Source organism: Artemia sp. Qi Xiang Cuo, chromosome 4 (genome assembly GCF_049724085.1).
Source record: "Artemia sp. Qi Xiang Cuo chromosome 4, ASM4972408v1, whole genome shotgun sequence".
In the NCBI taxonomy this organism is placed as follows: domain Eukaryota; kingdom Metazoa; phylum Arthropoda; class Branchiopoda; order Anostraca; family Artemiidae; genus Artemia; species Artemia sp. Qi Xiang Cuo.
In genome coordinates, this window is record NC_142797.1 from 53,442,529 (window position 1) to 53,456,306 (window position 13,778).

General features: G+C 34.8%; 1 protein-coding gene across 1 annotated transcript in view; it reads right to left on the bottom strand.

Annotated features, from left to right (window-relative positions):
- Positions 1-1,879: 1,879 nt before the first annotated feature.
- The window catches only part of AP-2alpha (adaptor protein complex 2, subunit alpha), a 107,037-nt gene continuing 95,138 nt past the window's right edge, over positions 1,880-13,778 (bottom strand). Inside the window, exons 12-15 of the mRNA XM_089087908.1 lie at positions 10,906-11,193; positions 9,796-10,079; positions 4,375-4,579; positions 1,880-1,927 (exon numbers count right to left, since the gene is read on the bottom strand). Coding sequence (XP_088944034.1) covers positions 1,880-1,927; positions 4,375-4,579; positions 9,796-10,079; positions 10,906-11,193 — 825 coding nt within the window. The remainder of the gene's footprint in view (positions 1,928-4,374; positions 4,580-9,795; positions 10,080-10,905; positions 11,194-13,778) is intronic.

Consider the following 13,778-nt stretch of genomic DNA (forward strand, 5'->3'; position numbering starts at 1 on the left):
ACGAAAAGAAATTATTGGAATAACGATTTGAAGAAACACGTGAATTGATACAGCACCGTCTCTTCAACAAATATTAAATTCAGGGTGCATGTTTTATTTTGACATTACTTTAACGGAAATCGGAATTGATAGTTCATATATAGTAAACACAAAAAACAACAAATTTTTTTCCTTGTGTTTACATTAAGAATAGAGCTTTAATCAAGAATTATTCAAGTTCCAAAGCTATAGACGGAGCTGTAGAGGTCGGATATATATGTCACTATGTCGTTTCGAAAGAAAAAAAAAACATTTACTTAGGTAGCCCATTTTGTGGGCCGCTATATGACAGTAGCCCACAAAATAGGCTACTGCTAGCTGATAAAAATTCCTGCCTCCGTGTTATTGAAATACTTATCGACTTAGAGAGAAATTCAATACTAAACGAGACTTAAACGAATCAAAAATCTTGGCTCTCTTCGCCATAGCTTAGCCAACGAGAAGACTTCCCCACTATATATATAATAAAATAAAAATAAAAAAAAAAAAAAAAAAAAAAAAAAAAAAATAAAGACTAAATAAGCTTAGAAACAAAATAAATAGTGGTCCAAATGTATCATCCAACGGTTAGTATTAATCATTTTTTGAATTTTCAAAATTCACTATCATTAAAACGTCAATGAGCAAATCGATCCAATTCGAACTCATGCCTTACCTAAAGATGCCAGTGTCATAAAATGCATTTAAAGCGGATAATGTAGGTAACTGCATTAAAATCTGAATTCCAAAAGTTAGAGTTTCCTCAGATACCCCTATTAGGTTTCAAAGATTGGGGGAGGCGCTCAATGTCATTTCTGATTCCCAAAGCCGTATCCCTCTTAGAATTGGGCTAAAAATACAAGTAAAAAAAATTCTTAAGGAGGGGCATCAGAGGCTTTTCCTTACAGTTGTCTTTGTCAATACCTAATTCTCTTTTGATACTCCTTTTAAGATGAGGAATAAATAACACTATTGAAGGTTTTTGTTACCCGCACAAGTTTTTGGTATGTTATTTTTCTGCAGTCTAACGGTTATAATAGTTCAAAATAAGATGACAATTTTGCAATCACTCAATAGTTGACATTCATTTACAGTCATATTTTTGAAATTCGATTTGAATTCTCTTAGATTGAGAGAAATTGGCTGAGAATCCTTGAAAAAAGGAAAACTTCAAATTTGTTTTAAGCAAGTTGAAACTAATGAATCCAATGATGCAAATATAGTCGCAGCTGTTGACTTGTCACAAAATCGTCGGCTTCATAGGGAATGCAAACCCTATGAGATTCAACCCTCATAAGCGTAGTAACTGATTTTACAAAACATATCAGATGTTGTCTTCTGATTTCAGTCCAGTAAGTCCCATTTATAATTTGAATACTTTTAGGCTTATGACTATACCAATCTTAAGCTCCAATTCTTTGTAAAAGACTGGCTTCTGCCTCTTCCTGGTTTAATGATTAGCGCTTATGATGAAAACTGTATTAATCTAACATACAGTATTTTTATGGCAAAAAAAAACTCACTGAAGAAAGGTTAAAAATTGTTCATCTGACAAAATTTAAACTTTTCACAATTAGGAATGAATAGAAGGACAATATACGAGTCTATTTGACGGTCATTATTAGTTACTTCTAAATAAATGTTGGTCAACATAACCAAGTAACAGCACACAAATTTAACCGACATGAAATAATTTAAACCTCGACTATGGCCGTTGGATCATACATTTGAAACGAGACAACTTAATATGCAATTGGTTTAAAAGCCAGCCCTTTCATTACACACCATATAGCTTTTATCTTCCATTTATATTTGGCTAGAAATACTTAAGATTATCCACTAGAACTGTTAAAGCATAAGATTAGACATAATCTGGGCACACGTTGATTTGCTCGATCGGATGGTCAGCCTATACATAAAAAAAAAAGATAATTAATAAAAAAAAAAAAGAAGCTTAACTACAGACTCATTCCTACAAGATTTTCCCCATCCGCGCGTTATTCGAAAGCCACCCCCCCCCCGCCACCTCTCCCCGTATATAAGTCAACCCGTGATTTATACTTCTTTATTACTATAATTATTCCCAAGCAATCCAATTTTCTCTCTTTTTTCAAAGCAAGATCGATCATACCTAATAATATACCACTAGTCTCGACAGTTATAGGGTCATTCAAAAGCTAATGTTCGATTTTTTCGTAAGATATTTTTTTGCTTGAGTGTCGTAGCACAGGCACGATAGGTATTTCAAAAAATAGAAAAAACATCCTCCTCGGCGTGCCCCCCCCCCCAAAAAAAAAGTCCAACACCTTAAATTACTAACCGAACTATAAGACACCATATTTATAAAAAAAAATTTTTGTATTTTTAGACTTAATATAAACAAGCAAAAAAACTGAAGTGATTCTTTTTTTTTATGAAGAATTAGCTAAGCTATTCTAAAAAAATCAGTCAGGTCCTTTCCAAGTTTCTCTGCAATATATAAGCTATCCGAAATGCTATTATCAATCATACTTATAGTATAATAAGTTATAATAAACTGAATTAGCACCTTAATTCAAATAGAAGCAGTTGGACTTCAATGGCTATTTGATAGCAGGTTTCATATTCTATTTTTCGAATAAAATATGTAATAGGCCTGCTTAGCCTCAAAGGCTGCGAGCAAATATTAAAAAGAATGGCAACGACTTTTGAAATAAAGTCAAATTCTTAGAGAAAGCTTTTTAAAACGAGCAAGTGCGAAAACTACGGCACTACTTATCGAACGGCCCTATAGATCAGGTGTCGGCAAGCTATGACCTCCGGGTCACCGACTGACCCATTTTAGTTCTGAAAGGAAGTGTAACATATAAAAATTAATTATAAAACACACATGAAACAAATATTTTTAAAAAAAAATGAAAATAGGGTACTTGTGTATTATACCGAAGACGGTTGATAAGTTTGGTGAATGTAAGGTCTCACAAAACCGGTTTCAAGCCACAAAGACAAATGACGGGTGACATAATACATGGGATTTGTATAATTTGGGCTATATATTTGCCCATTAGGGGGGGGGGATAAGGTTAGGTTACTTTACCCCCATCCTCTGATGTGCAAATATATATCACAAAATACGTTAGGTTACTCCCACCTCCCTCCCCCCCATGTGCAAATATATAGCTCAAATTATATTTTTATATAAACTACAGTATTATATTTTCATCATGTTTTGGTATATTTCATTACTATTAAACTAACTTCACTTCTTGAGTGTGTTTGGTATAATACATAAGTACCGAAAATAACAACTAAGAGCAACATTTTAATTAGACGATAAAGTCACAAAAAAAAAAGAAAAAGGAAATATAGGTAATTATTTCCTCATAATACCAACGTCTTACGCGTCACTTCCTAAGAAGTTTTTAATCTTTGAAAAATAAATGACTTTGCCGTTTTGTCCACATTTGGCTCAACTTATTACGAGCAAATACTTTCACAAAGGAAATTTATTTTAAGCAACAACAGGAACCACAAATTCAAATACTTTTATTCGTCTTAAAACAAAAACTATGAACCAGACTCGACTAAATTATCCGGAGAGTTTATAAAGAGACTTCATTCAATCATGTTAGTTTTAATGATAAATAGAATGATAATTTTGACTTTCTGTTTGGGGTATAGAAGCTTAAATTAACTATCTTCTTAATCAAACATATTTTATTATTCACCAAAAGGCTGTTTTAAAATAAAATATCACTGACCCGAATGTCCCTTTATTTTTCATATTTTGGTTGATTTCGGCGCACAGCCAAAAAGGTCACCGATCCCGGCCCCAGATAAATATCAGCTATATGGAGGGCTGGTCCATCAACAAACAAGAATTTACAAGAGACAACACAGCTTTATAAAGCAAAAAACAGCTAATATTACATTTATTTTGAATGCAGGTATCCCTCCAAACGAGAGGTTCTCCACTTCCCGCCACCTAATGTACATCTCGGAACGCCACGTGTGCCGTGCAGTTGTGCCCCATTTGGAACAGTTCAAATTTTAGCAAAATTTGCAAACATTCTTGAATTGGGAAGGATCTTGTTAACAAAAACCGACCTAAAAATTGTGGAATTAGTTCCGCCACAACTGGAACGTGCTACCTGATGTACATGATTACTGAGTTTGGGTATTCCCTCGCTTGAAACGGTACCTTGCGGAGCCTATCATACTCAAGCTCTGCAGGCAGAGTTGTCATAACCTATACTAGTCATTTTAGTTTTTTTTTCCTCTTCAACTTCCTCTTATCGTCTAAATTCTAATGGGTTTTTATTATCTTTTACAGAACTTGAAAAATAACCAAACAAACTAAAAAAAGGGGGCTCTCACCTGTGCTTGTTTATTTGGTTCAAGTCTAAGAAGACAGCCAACTTGTAGAGTTTTTGTGTGTATAATACCCGCTCCAACAAAATTATCAGGATTCGGATCGATGCCATCTAGAAGTTGTATGCCAAAGCCAGACAATTTAGCACGTGACGCAGCCGTGTCAATTGGATAATTTGCTTTGAAGATCTTCTGACATTCTTGCTGAGGACTAAAATGTGCAAAAATTTCTTTGAGAAAAAAGCATATTTAAGGCACTCACAAGCCAAATGGAGTAACTCTATTTTTTCACATCATTAGGTTCTTCAGTCAAAGGCCCGGCATATTCACAAGAAAATTTCCGAGTTTTAAAAAATATATAGATTTATAAAAATAGCTTTCTTTTTGAAACCAGTTGGACTACCTCCAAGTTTAAATTGCCTGCAGTTAATCAACAGGTGTGGTTACGTCTTTTTTAAAACACATATTTACTGCTCATCCGTTGCAACAAGTTCTATGAACCGGTTTAAGCCGTTTTTTCATTAAGTTCTCCTGAAAATTAGTTGTTTCTTTTCTTTAAAAATTTAACTTCGAAAAAGGCCCCTTTTTTCAATCCCAAAAACTGTAAAAAAAAAAAAAAAAAAAATCATAGTTTCAAAATCCTGAATTGCAGAGAAACCTTTCTTGTAGACAAACCGTTCCTTAATAACAGTAAAAAAATAAAATAAAAAACAAACAAACAAAAAAAACAATATTTTTGGGGTATTTCTACTCTCCAGTAAAACTTGCATTTTGCAATATACTACCTTCTGAGTAACTACCTCCGAAATGCAATTTTGAACATCCTCATGCTCAAATTCTTAAAGAGATAAAAAGACGTCATCTCAAAAAAGTAGCAATGCATACAAATTGTGAAATTTATCTTTTCTTCGCGAAAAATTAACTTTCATCCCCTTATCTGCAGTAAAATACATTTTATTGCTTTCTTTATTTGTAATGCAGTTAGGAAATAGTGGTTGCTGGTTTTTCATTTTAGGACAAATACAACGATCCATAGAACGAAAAGAACATTCAAGCTGTATGTGGCAAATTTAGGCGAACTGTCGGTCAATCAATATTTAATTAATTTTTTGTTGGCGCACCTGTCTAGCTTATGAACTCGGTGCTAAACCTGGCCTGAGACTCTAGGCAGCCGTGCCTCTAAAAGATAACACACAAGTATTTGTCTAATAAGAGAATCATAGTTACTCCCGCCGTTTACCCGAACACTCGGAAAACTACAGTTCTCCCCGTTCGCCTGCGAGTCCAGGGGATTTGTCGGTCATGTGTCAATCCTAAAACACGGTAGTACGCTTGAGACTCTAAGCGGGCAAGCATATTAGGCTTAGGTCACTTGTTCGCCTGTGAGTTTAAGCAAATTCACTCCCCCGTTTTGCATACAACTTCTTTGGACATTGTAGGGTTTGAGTCAACCCAAAATTCTCAATAACTCCTTGTTTCTATGACTATCTACCTTAGTTCTGCCCTAGTAGATGGATGAATAATAGAGTGTCTATCTATCAACAAGTGAAAATGACTTGACTTTTATACAACCCTAAAAATGGCTTACGCCAGCTTTGCCTCTCCCTCAGACTATCTGTCTTGGCTTTTTCTCCAATTAGCCATGGCTTGATGGCAACTACATTTTAATTAAGAAATCAACGGTCAATCAATATTTAAAACCAATATTTTATCTACTAAATTGTATCTACCAAGTAAGATAGCACAAAATCGAAAGCTGGTTATATACACTAGAAGGGGGAATTCCCCTTCCCCAGGATCTAGTTAACGACCCGGAAAACTTAAAAAAATAGTGGCGTAAAAATGTGCTGTGTTGTGACGCCTTTTACTTCACAAACACTCTCATATCCCCTCCCTTTATCGACTAAAACCTGCTTGTGATTTCAAACAAGCAACATGTGCCGAAGACGGCCATACTTTTATTAGAGGTACTGTAATGGGTATACCGTCATCCTTATAAACTGTCCTCGGTTGCTTATTCAAAGTCCTCGGTAATTAGCACAAAAATATATCAGTGATGAACAATACAAGTTAAGGAGTAAATACTATGTTTAAAGTAGTAGTAGATTACTAAAACTACCTCAGATAACAAAGTTTTTGATCATATTTGATTTCAATGAGTATAATAACATTTGAGCATGACATTTAGATTGAGCATACTGAGCATAAGACATTTACATCGCTAAATACCGTTTATAATTATTTAGCATATTTCAACCTGAAAACTACAGGGCAGCATCATTAGGTTTTCCCTGGCCCTATTAAGAGCGACTAGATGAAAACATTCCACAGAAATAGAACGTTAGAGGAGACAATTGAATGAAGGAATTGGTAGAAAAGGAGGAATATCCTACTGGGATGATTTATCTCGTTCGTTTTGTCAACTGTCGTCACTAGAATTTGCAGTAGTTTGTAAAGGAAGAATTTACTAAAAATCGAGGCACTTAAATTACAAAATAAACTTATATTTTCCCAGGTCTCCACCCCAAGTCTTTCCCTATTTCGTGCAATTAGCTTAAATACTCTGACAATATTCAGTCAGGTTATTGGTAAATACGAAAATTTAACTTGAGTGTACGAATTGTCAAAATTTTGAATAGCCTCCATGTACACGCCAATCCTTTACACATTATTTAGCAGTATAAGCAATAGAAAAAAACGTCTTAGTAATTACTATAAACATCCATTTCAAAATAGAATATGAAAGGCTGCCAAGTGAGTTTTTTTCTATTTCCACAAAAAGAAGCTTTTTTAGTTTATTCAATATTTGCCAATAGTAAAAAAGAAATTGATTTGTAACTGTGAATACACCTTTTCAAAGGTGCGATAACCTTTCCGCAGAGTCATAAAAAACGACCTTCCTTTTTGCATTTCATTCTGTTATCGAAAAAAACACGACTCTTTAAGAATGAAGCTCCGAAACAACCTGATTTGCCATGCTTTACGACAAAAAGAGAAGGAGGAATTTGTGTCCAAGAAGGGTTTAGGACCTCCTAAGACAGAAAAAAAACAATAAACAACAAAACATAAACAATTAATATAGAAAGAGGCGAACATTTTGACAAAAACTCCAGGTTTTTGGAGCACCACATCTACTCTTAACAGCGGAAAGTTTGTAACTCTCCCCCCATAAAAGGTCTGGTATATATGTACCTAAGCCTAATTATTATCTATTCCAGTGTTATAAAAAAATTTAAGGTCTACTCGCAGTACCACATCAAAGCTTCATCAAAATGAACTGCTAACTTTAAAAAGAAAAGGTGTCCAGCTATCCGGGATTTCTTCTAATGCTACTAACACAACTAACAACAACTCTCTGCAGGAGCAAGCCACCTGAGGCTAACACAGCTACGCAGGTTCCTCCTCCATCCGAATTTATTCAAAGCTTCATTCTTTACGACCTCACATGAAGGTTCAATTTTCTTTAAAAATCTTTTCCGATAGCCTCTTCCCAGCCCATTGGGGGATAACCTGCTTTTCCTTTGCACACCCTATGGATAGCCATGAAGCGTTGTCTTTGGCAATTTATCATCCTTCATAACTAAAACTTGATCCAACCATCTTAATACTTTCTTAATTATAACCCTAGAAAGTGGGATCAAACGACATTTCTCTTAAAACTTATTGTTTGATAGGCGATTAGTCGAACTATCTAACACTCTCCATAGACAATTCCCCTGAAATACATTTGACAAATCTTCCTCAGCCATTCAAAGCTCTGTGTTTAAGAGTATTAGTTAAGATAAGTCGTGGACTTATCTTCCTATTCTTCCAAACTTTTTTCAACGGCGAGTGGGTAACAAATTCGAGAATAAAAAAGAAAAATACAGGTTTACTTCCTTCAATATAAATATACGAGGGGTGTTTTTTCAGTAAGATCCGTTTGAACATAAGTACAAAACGAAAGATTATTTCAGAAAAGTAAATTTATTATCAGGGAGTACATACGTCACTCTATTTTTTGGCATAGTTACCAAAGTTTTTTCAAATACTTATCATACCTCTAAACTAATTTTAAAGTAATCCCTTCATAAAAACCTGCCGTCTGATCCAATAACCAAGAGTTGACTGGCGTTTTTTACGTCGTTGTCATCATTATAACGGTTGCCACTGAGGTGGCAACTGGTTGAACTGGAGACGAAACATGGGCTTCGCATATCACACCCTAATCGAGGCAACAGAACATGGAATGGAAACACACACACTCCCTTGTAAAGTTGAAGGCCAAACAGACTCTCTTCCAGCGCAAAATCATGGCGTCGGTGTTTTGGAATAGGCATTGTGTTTTGTTGGTCAACTTCATGCAACGAGGAACCACTATCAATTAAAAAGTATACTGCCAAATCCAAAGAAAGCTCATAAAAAAAAAAAAAAGATTGGCATGGTGACAAAAGGGATTGTCCTTCTAAATGACAAAAAAATACAAAAAAATAAAGATAAGATCCGCAGTTTTGTTAGGCAGTTTAGGCTGGGAAGTTTTAGACCACCCACTCTACAACCCTGATCTTGCGCCTAGTGCGCCGAGGTGGAGAAACAGATTACCATCTGTTTCTTCACCTCAAGCAGCACTGCAGTGGAAACCGTTACAATGATGATGACGACGTAAAAACAGCAGTGAATTCTTGATTACAGGAGTAGGAAGCAAGTTTTTATGAAGAGTTTACTTTTATTTAGTTGAGAGGTGTGATAAGGTTTTGAAAAAAAACTTCTCAACTATGCAAAAATATAGAGTAAAGTATGTTGTGATAATAAATTTACTTTTTTGAAATAATCTTTCGTTGTCTACTTATGTTTAAACGGACCTTACTTAAAAAACACCCGCCGTAATTTGGTTAGCCCTTGCATTATATTGAATGGCACCTATTTGGTTCAACTGTGTTGGAGAAAGCCCTTTTAAAATTCATAATGAAAACACTGACGTTTCTGCATAATCTCAAGTCCTTCTCCGAAAAAGTAGCTGATGATGCAATAAGAAGAAAAAATTCCCAGCAGACCTGGAAGTTTAAAGGTACAGGAGCGTGAGAAGAAGAAAGGTCGTTCGGGCTCGTGCCCCTAACCCCCTTCCCCCGCTGGTATGCTTTCTCCCATTATTTTCTATGTTTTCAAATGTAAAACATATTTTCAAATATGAGATGAATTCAAAGCATCCTACGTTTTGAAAATATAAAAATTTACTCTCATACAGGTACATTTTCAGATGTTCATGTAATCTTTGCCTATGGCTCAATTTAAGAATTCAGAAATGTTCTCCTGAGCAGCTTAGTGCAAAAAAAAGATAATTTTATTTCGCGTATTTTAAACTCCAAAACTTAGTACTCATCTGTTTTTTCGCTCGACGCCGAACGGCTAACGGGCAGTGTAGAAATATATATAATAAAGACCCTGTACCTGTTCAAGTTTTTCCATCGAGCAAAGAAAATTTCTCCTGTCATCTCTGTCGGCTCAAAAAACTTGTTGAGTGAGAGTGGTAGTTTCAAATTGAATTTCTGCTGAATTCCGTTATAAGTGAACATAACTGTCAACGAAGGAAATTCACTTATTTCTTCAAGACATTCAACGTTAATAAGTTGTTGAACTTGGGCACCCGCTTCAATAGTGCTGTCAATAGGTTTGACTTGGATTACCAGCTTAGAGATGTTATCAGCCCCTGCGTCCACAGACGATGTGAAATTCTAGAACAAAAACAACAATTGAATAAAGGGGGGGGGATTCACTGTGGCCAGGAGATACAGAAGGGTTAGCTGTTAATTCAAAAATACACCCTCTTTTAATACCCGAAAGGCTGAGAAGGGTCGATTGAGAAGTAGATTGATTTCCACTGTTTTTAAAGTCCTCTGAGAGAAATCCCGACTAAGGAAACTCTCTTAGAAACAAGTCAAATGGCCAGACTAAGGATAGAAAACAGCTGATTTTATTCTAAAAGTAGAGTCATTGCACTGACGACGTCTCAATTTTTTTTAGATAGACGGTAAAGGTTTATCTGGGGTGGGGGGGGGGTACAGGGGAGAACAAATAAAAACCCATTTTATATGAAAAACATATGAAAATACACAAGAGATGTAACAAACCTGAGGTTGCAGGAGAACTTCCGCAAAAGCTATAACAAGAGACAAAAAAGAAAATTTTGAAGCGATACAGCGGGTAACAAGCTACATCAATGAATGATGTGACATTTTAGAAAAAAATAGTCTTCAAAATATATATGGTTGAGGGCAAAATTCAAACAAGTTGAATCTATCAGCTTCTTGATATGGACTATTATTAGAATGTAGGTTAGATGCAAAAAAAAAAAAGAAAACTCGTCAGAATTCTGAGACCTCTTTCCAAAATAGTGTTGAGCGAAAATGAAAGTCAAGCGAAATTAAAAATCAAAAAGTCATCCAAGTTACTAAGCTGATGCCAGAAAGGAACATATTAATTTATTTTTTTTTTATCCTGGAAAATTTTATTTTGTAATTTTCAAATGTCAGACCAGATTAATAGAACCAAATTACTTACTGATAGAGCCTGATTCGTTTTGTTCCCAATATAGAGCCCCATTCTTCCTAAGCTTTGCCTGAATTCTGATTTGACTCCAATCTGGACCAAATCATTCTCAAAGAGAACGCCATTGTTTTTAAACAAAAATTTCTTATAGTTATCGGCGGCATCAGCAGTACAAATGGGAGGGGTGGGTGCCGCAGGCTGACCCCCAAAGACGTCACCTAAAACGTCAACAAGAGACGCCGCTCCGTTACTTGTTGTAGGTGTACTGCTCAAACCAAGGAGATCAACAGTTGCTCCAGGCTAAAAAAAAGAAGCATTATTAGTGTTTTTAAAACTACTTTGCTCAATTTATTAAAAATACACTTATACATTAAATACAACAAAGTTGAAGTGGGGGACTAGTTAGCAAATAGGTCATATCAGGGGCGTCGATGTGAGGGGGCATCGGTTATGGGTAATTGTCCCTCCAGATTTTGAAAAATGTCCTGTTTTCGCCATTTCGTTAAAAAAAGGTTAAAAAAGCAAAATTGCTCCACCCCCAAATTTTCAAAAAATACTTTCTGTTTTGTCTTAAAAAAGAATCGTTAGCCCTTGTCCCCTACATTTTGAGAATTAATATAAGCTTTTTAAAGATTAAATGGCATTTAAAGAACGTGACTTACAGCTCTGTCACCTTTTCAAAAGGCTTCGATGAATAATTCCAATGACTTCGTTTAGAACCATTTAAAATTTGTATTTCGCGACTTCTCAAAACTAAAAACTCCAAGTGAAAACTAGGAAGTCTGAACGGTCCTTTGGTTCCATTGAAACTAATTAATTGGCTTGGAGTCTTTTTTGTTCAACTCTATCTTCAACATGTTCTGAGTTAGTTTAACAATAAAAAAAAGTTCATATCAAAAACTTTGGTCGAACTGTGTCTGATTTAACCAAAATGGCTTTTTGTATTCTTCTTTTGTCGCTCCACTGATATTTTTTCTTTCCGGGTTTGCTGGTCTTCTCCAGAAAAGAGGTTATAAAAAATTGAGAGTTGTATACGTGCATTTTTTAAATGTTTTTTTTTTTTTTGCTTAACGGTAAAAAAAAATTATTAAGATTGTACGAGGTTCCAGCTCATTGATGCTCCTTTCAGGCACGATAAATTAGCTCTACTGATATTTTCAAAATCAGTTAATCTTTTGAGTCTTAATTATTCGTTGTCTAGGTTTTTCCATCGTAATTAGGGTTAGTTTATTTTGATTTGAGCGTTGAATATGTTTATTACTGTTTATTGAATATGTTTGTGGTTATTATTTATTTTCTTCTGTGTACTCCGCAGTGTCTTTATTTATTGCGAGTAATGAATATACAAAAATATCAATAATAATAACAATAACAGAACTAATGCAGAAAATTAGTCCAGTCAACTAGTTAGTGAGGAAAATTATGTGTGTATTATTATTGTAATTGATATCTAAATGTACAAATGAACTTAATAAGATCTTTGGACTAATAAAAATATCACAAGGAAGATTATAAGGATTATTACAACAAAAGACACAAGCCCTCACAAACACTCCATGGCCTGTGAAAATGTGAAGATAAATATGTTTTTTAATATAATATGATGTTTGTTAACACCAAAAATAAACAAACAACACAAAGGTAAAAACAACACATTAAAAACTTACCCTCTCCCCTCTTCCCATAAAATTGAACACCACAATGTTTACAGGAGTATATTCAATAAGCATTCTAATATCTCAGCAGAATTGCGATTCTCAATAGTAGTCGGCAGGAAAAATAATATTTACACAAGAGTCATGCAAACTTATTCAAATAAAAGCAATGAGCGATAAAAAAAAAAAAACCAACAGAAATTACCGAAAAAACTGAGGGACAAACTCACTGGATCACCCACTTTTACTGCTGTAATCGAATAAAGCAAATCTATTTTATCAACATTCAAATCGAAAATTCATTCTTGTCATTAAAGCGCAAGTGAATATGGCACATAAGGGGTGCCATCTTACATTTGAAAATTCTGTTTGGTTGTTTTCGGCTCTATTCGGGCCAAACAGTCGTGTTGAGACTCAAAAAAAGCAATTTGTTTTTTGCACGATATCTTACCAATCTTAAATAATAAATTTATCTAAAAATTATTATGTTCATCAATATTATTCCTGTTTTTTTCGCTCGCTGGTACTATATGATTACCCGATGATAAAACAAGAAAAATACGTCCCCATAACCTTGCTTCCTGTCAAAAAAACGAACCACCGTTTTTTTAGATAGGAAGCTAAAAGCGATGTTCCAGAGTTCTCGGATACGTTGAAATTAATGGTACAGACCTTATGAAGCTGTCAAACTCCACAATTTGGAGTGTTCATATCCCTTATGAAAAACTTATACTACTTCTACTAATTTATTTATTTATTTTACTGATGTTACTATACAGTTCTGCTTGATAAGGTGACAAAAAATGAGGTAGGACTGCTTTTTTGTCAATTTTCGAACTGTTTGCTGTCTCACATTTTATGACATTTGCTAGCAAATATAGCATACAAAACAGACTAACTGAACATCTTAGTAGTAACCAAGGTACTATTTTGCCAAGACGTATAGCAATTAGGTCAACCACCCTACATGGCTTGCCAGACAGGTTTTCTATTGTGACACTCATTTTTTGGAGGTCAAACAGAGATAGAGAGTGGCGGTCACACTAACATGATTAGTAATTGGATTCAGATATACTACGAACGGACTTTCAGTCCTACATTCACGGGTTTCTGCAAAGTGTTATGGGCTTCATTGAAAAAATAAAAAATAAACATGTATCCATGATCTTTCTTCTGGCAAAAAAATACAAATTCCAATCAAAACTGGTCAAACGTGTTAATAAGCTGTAG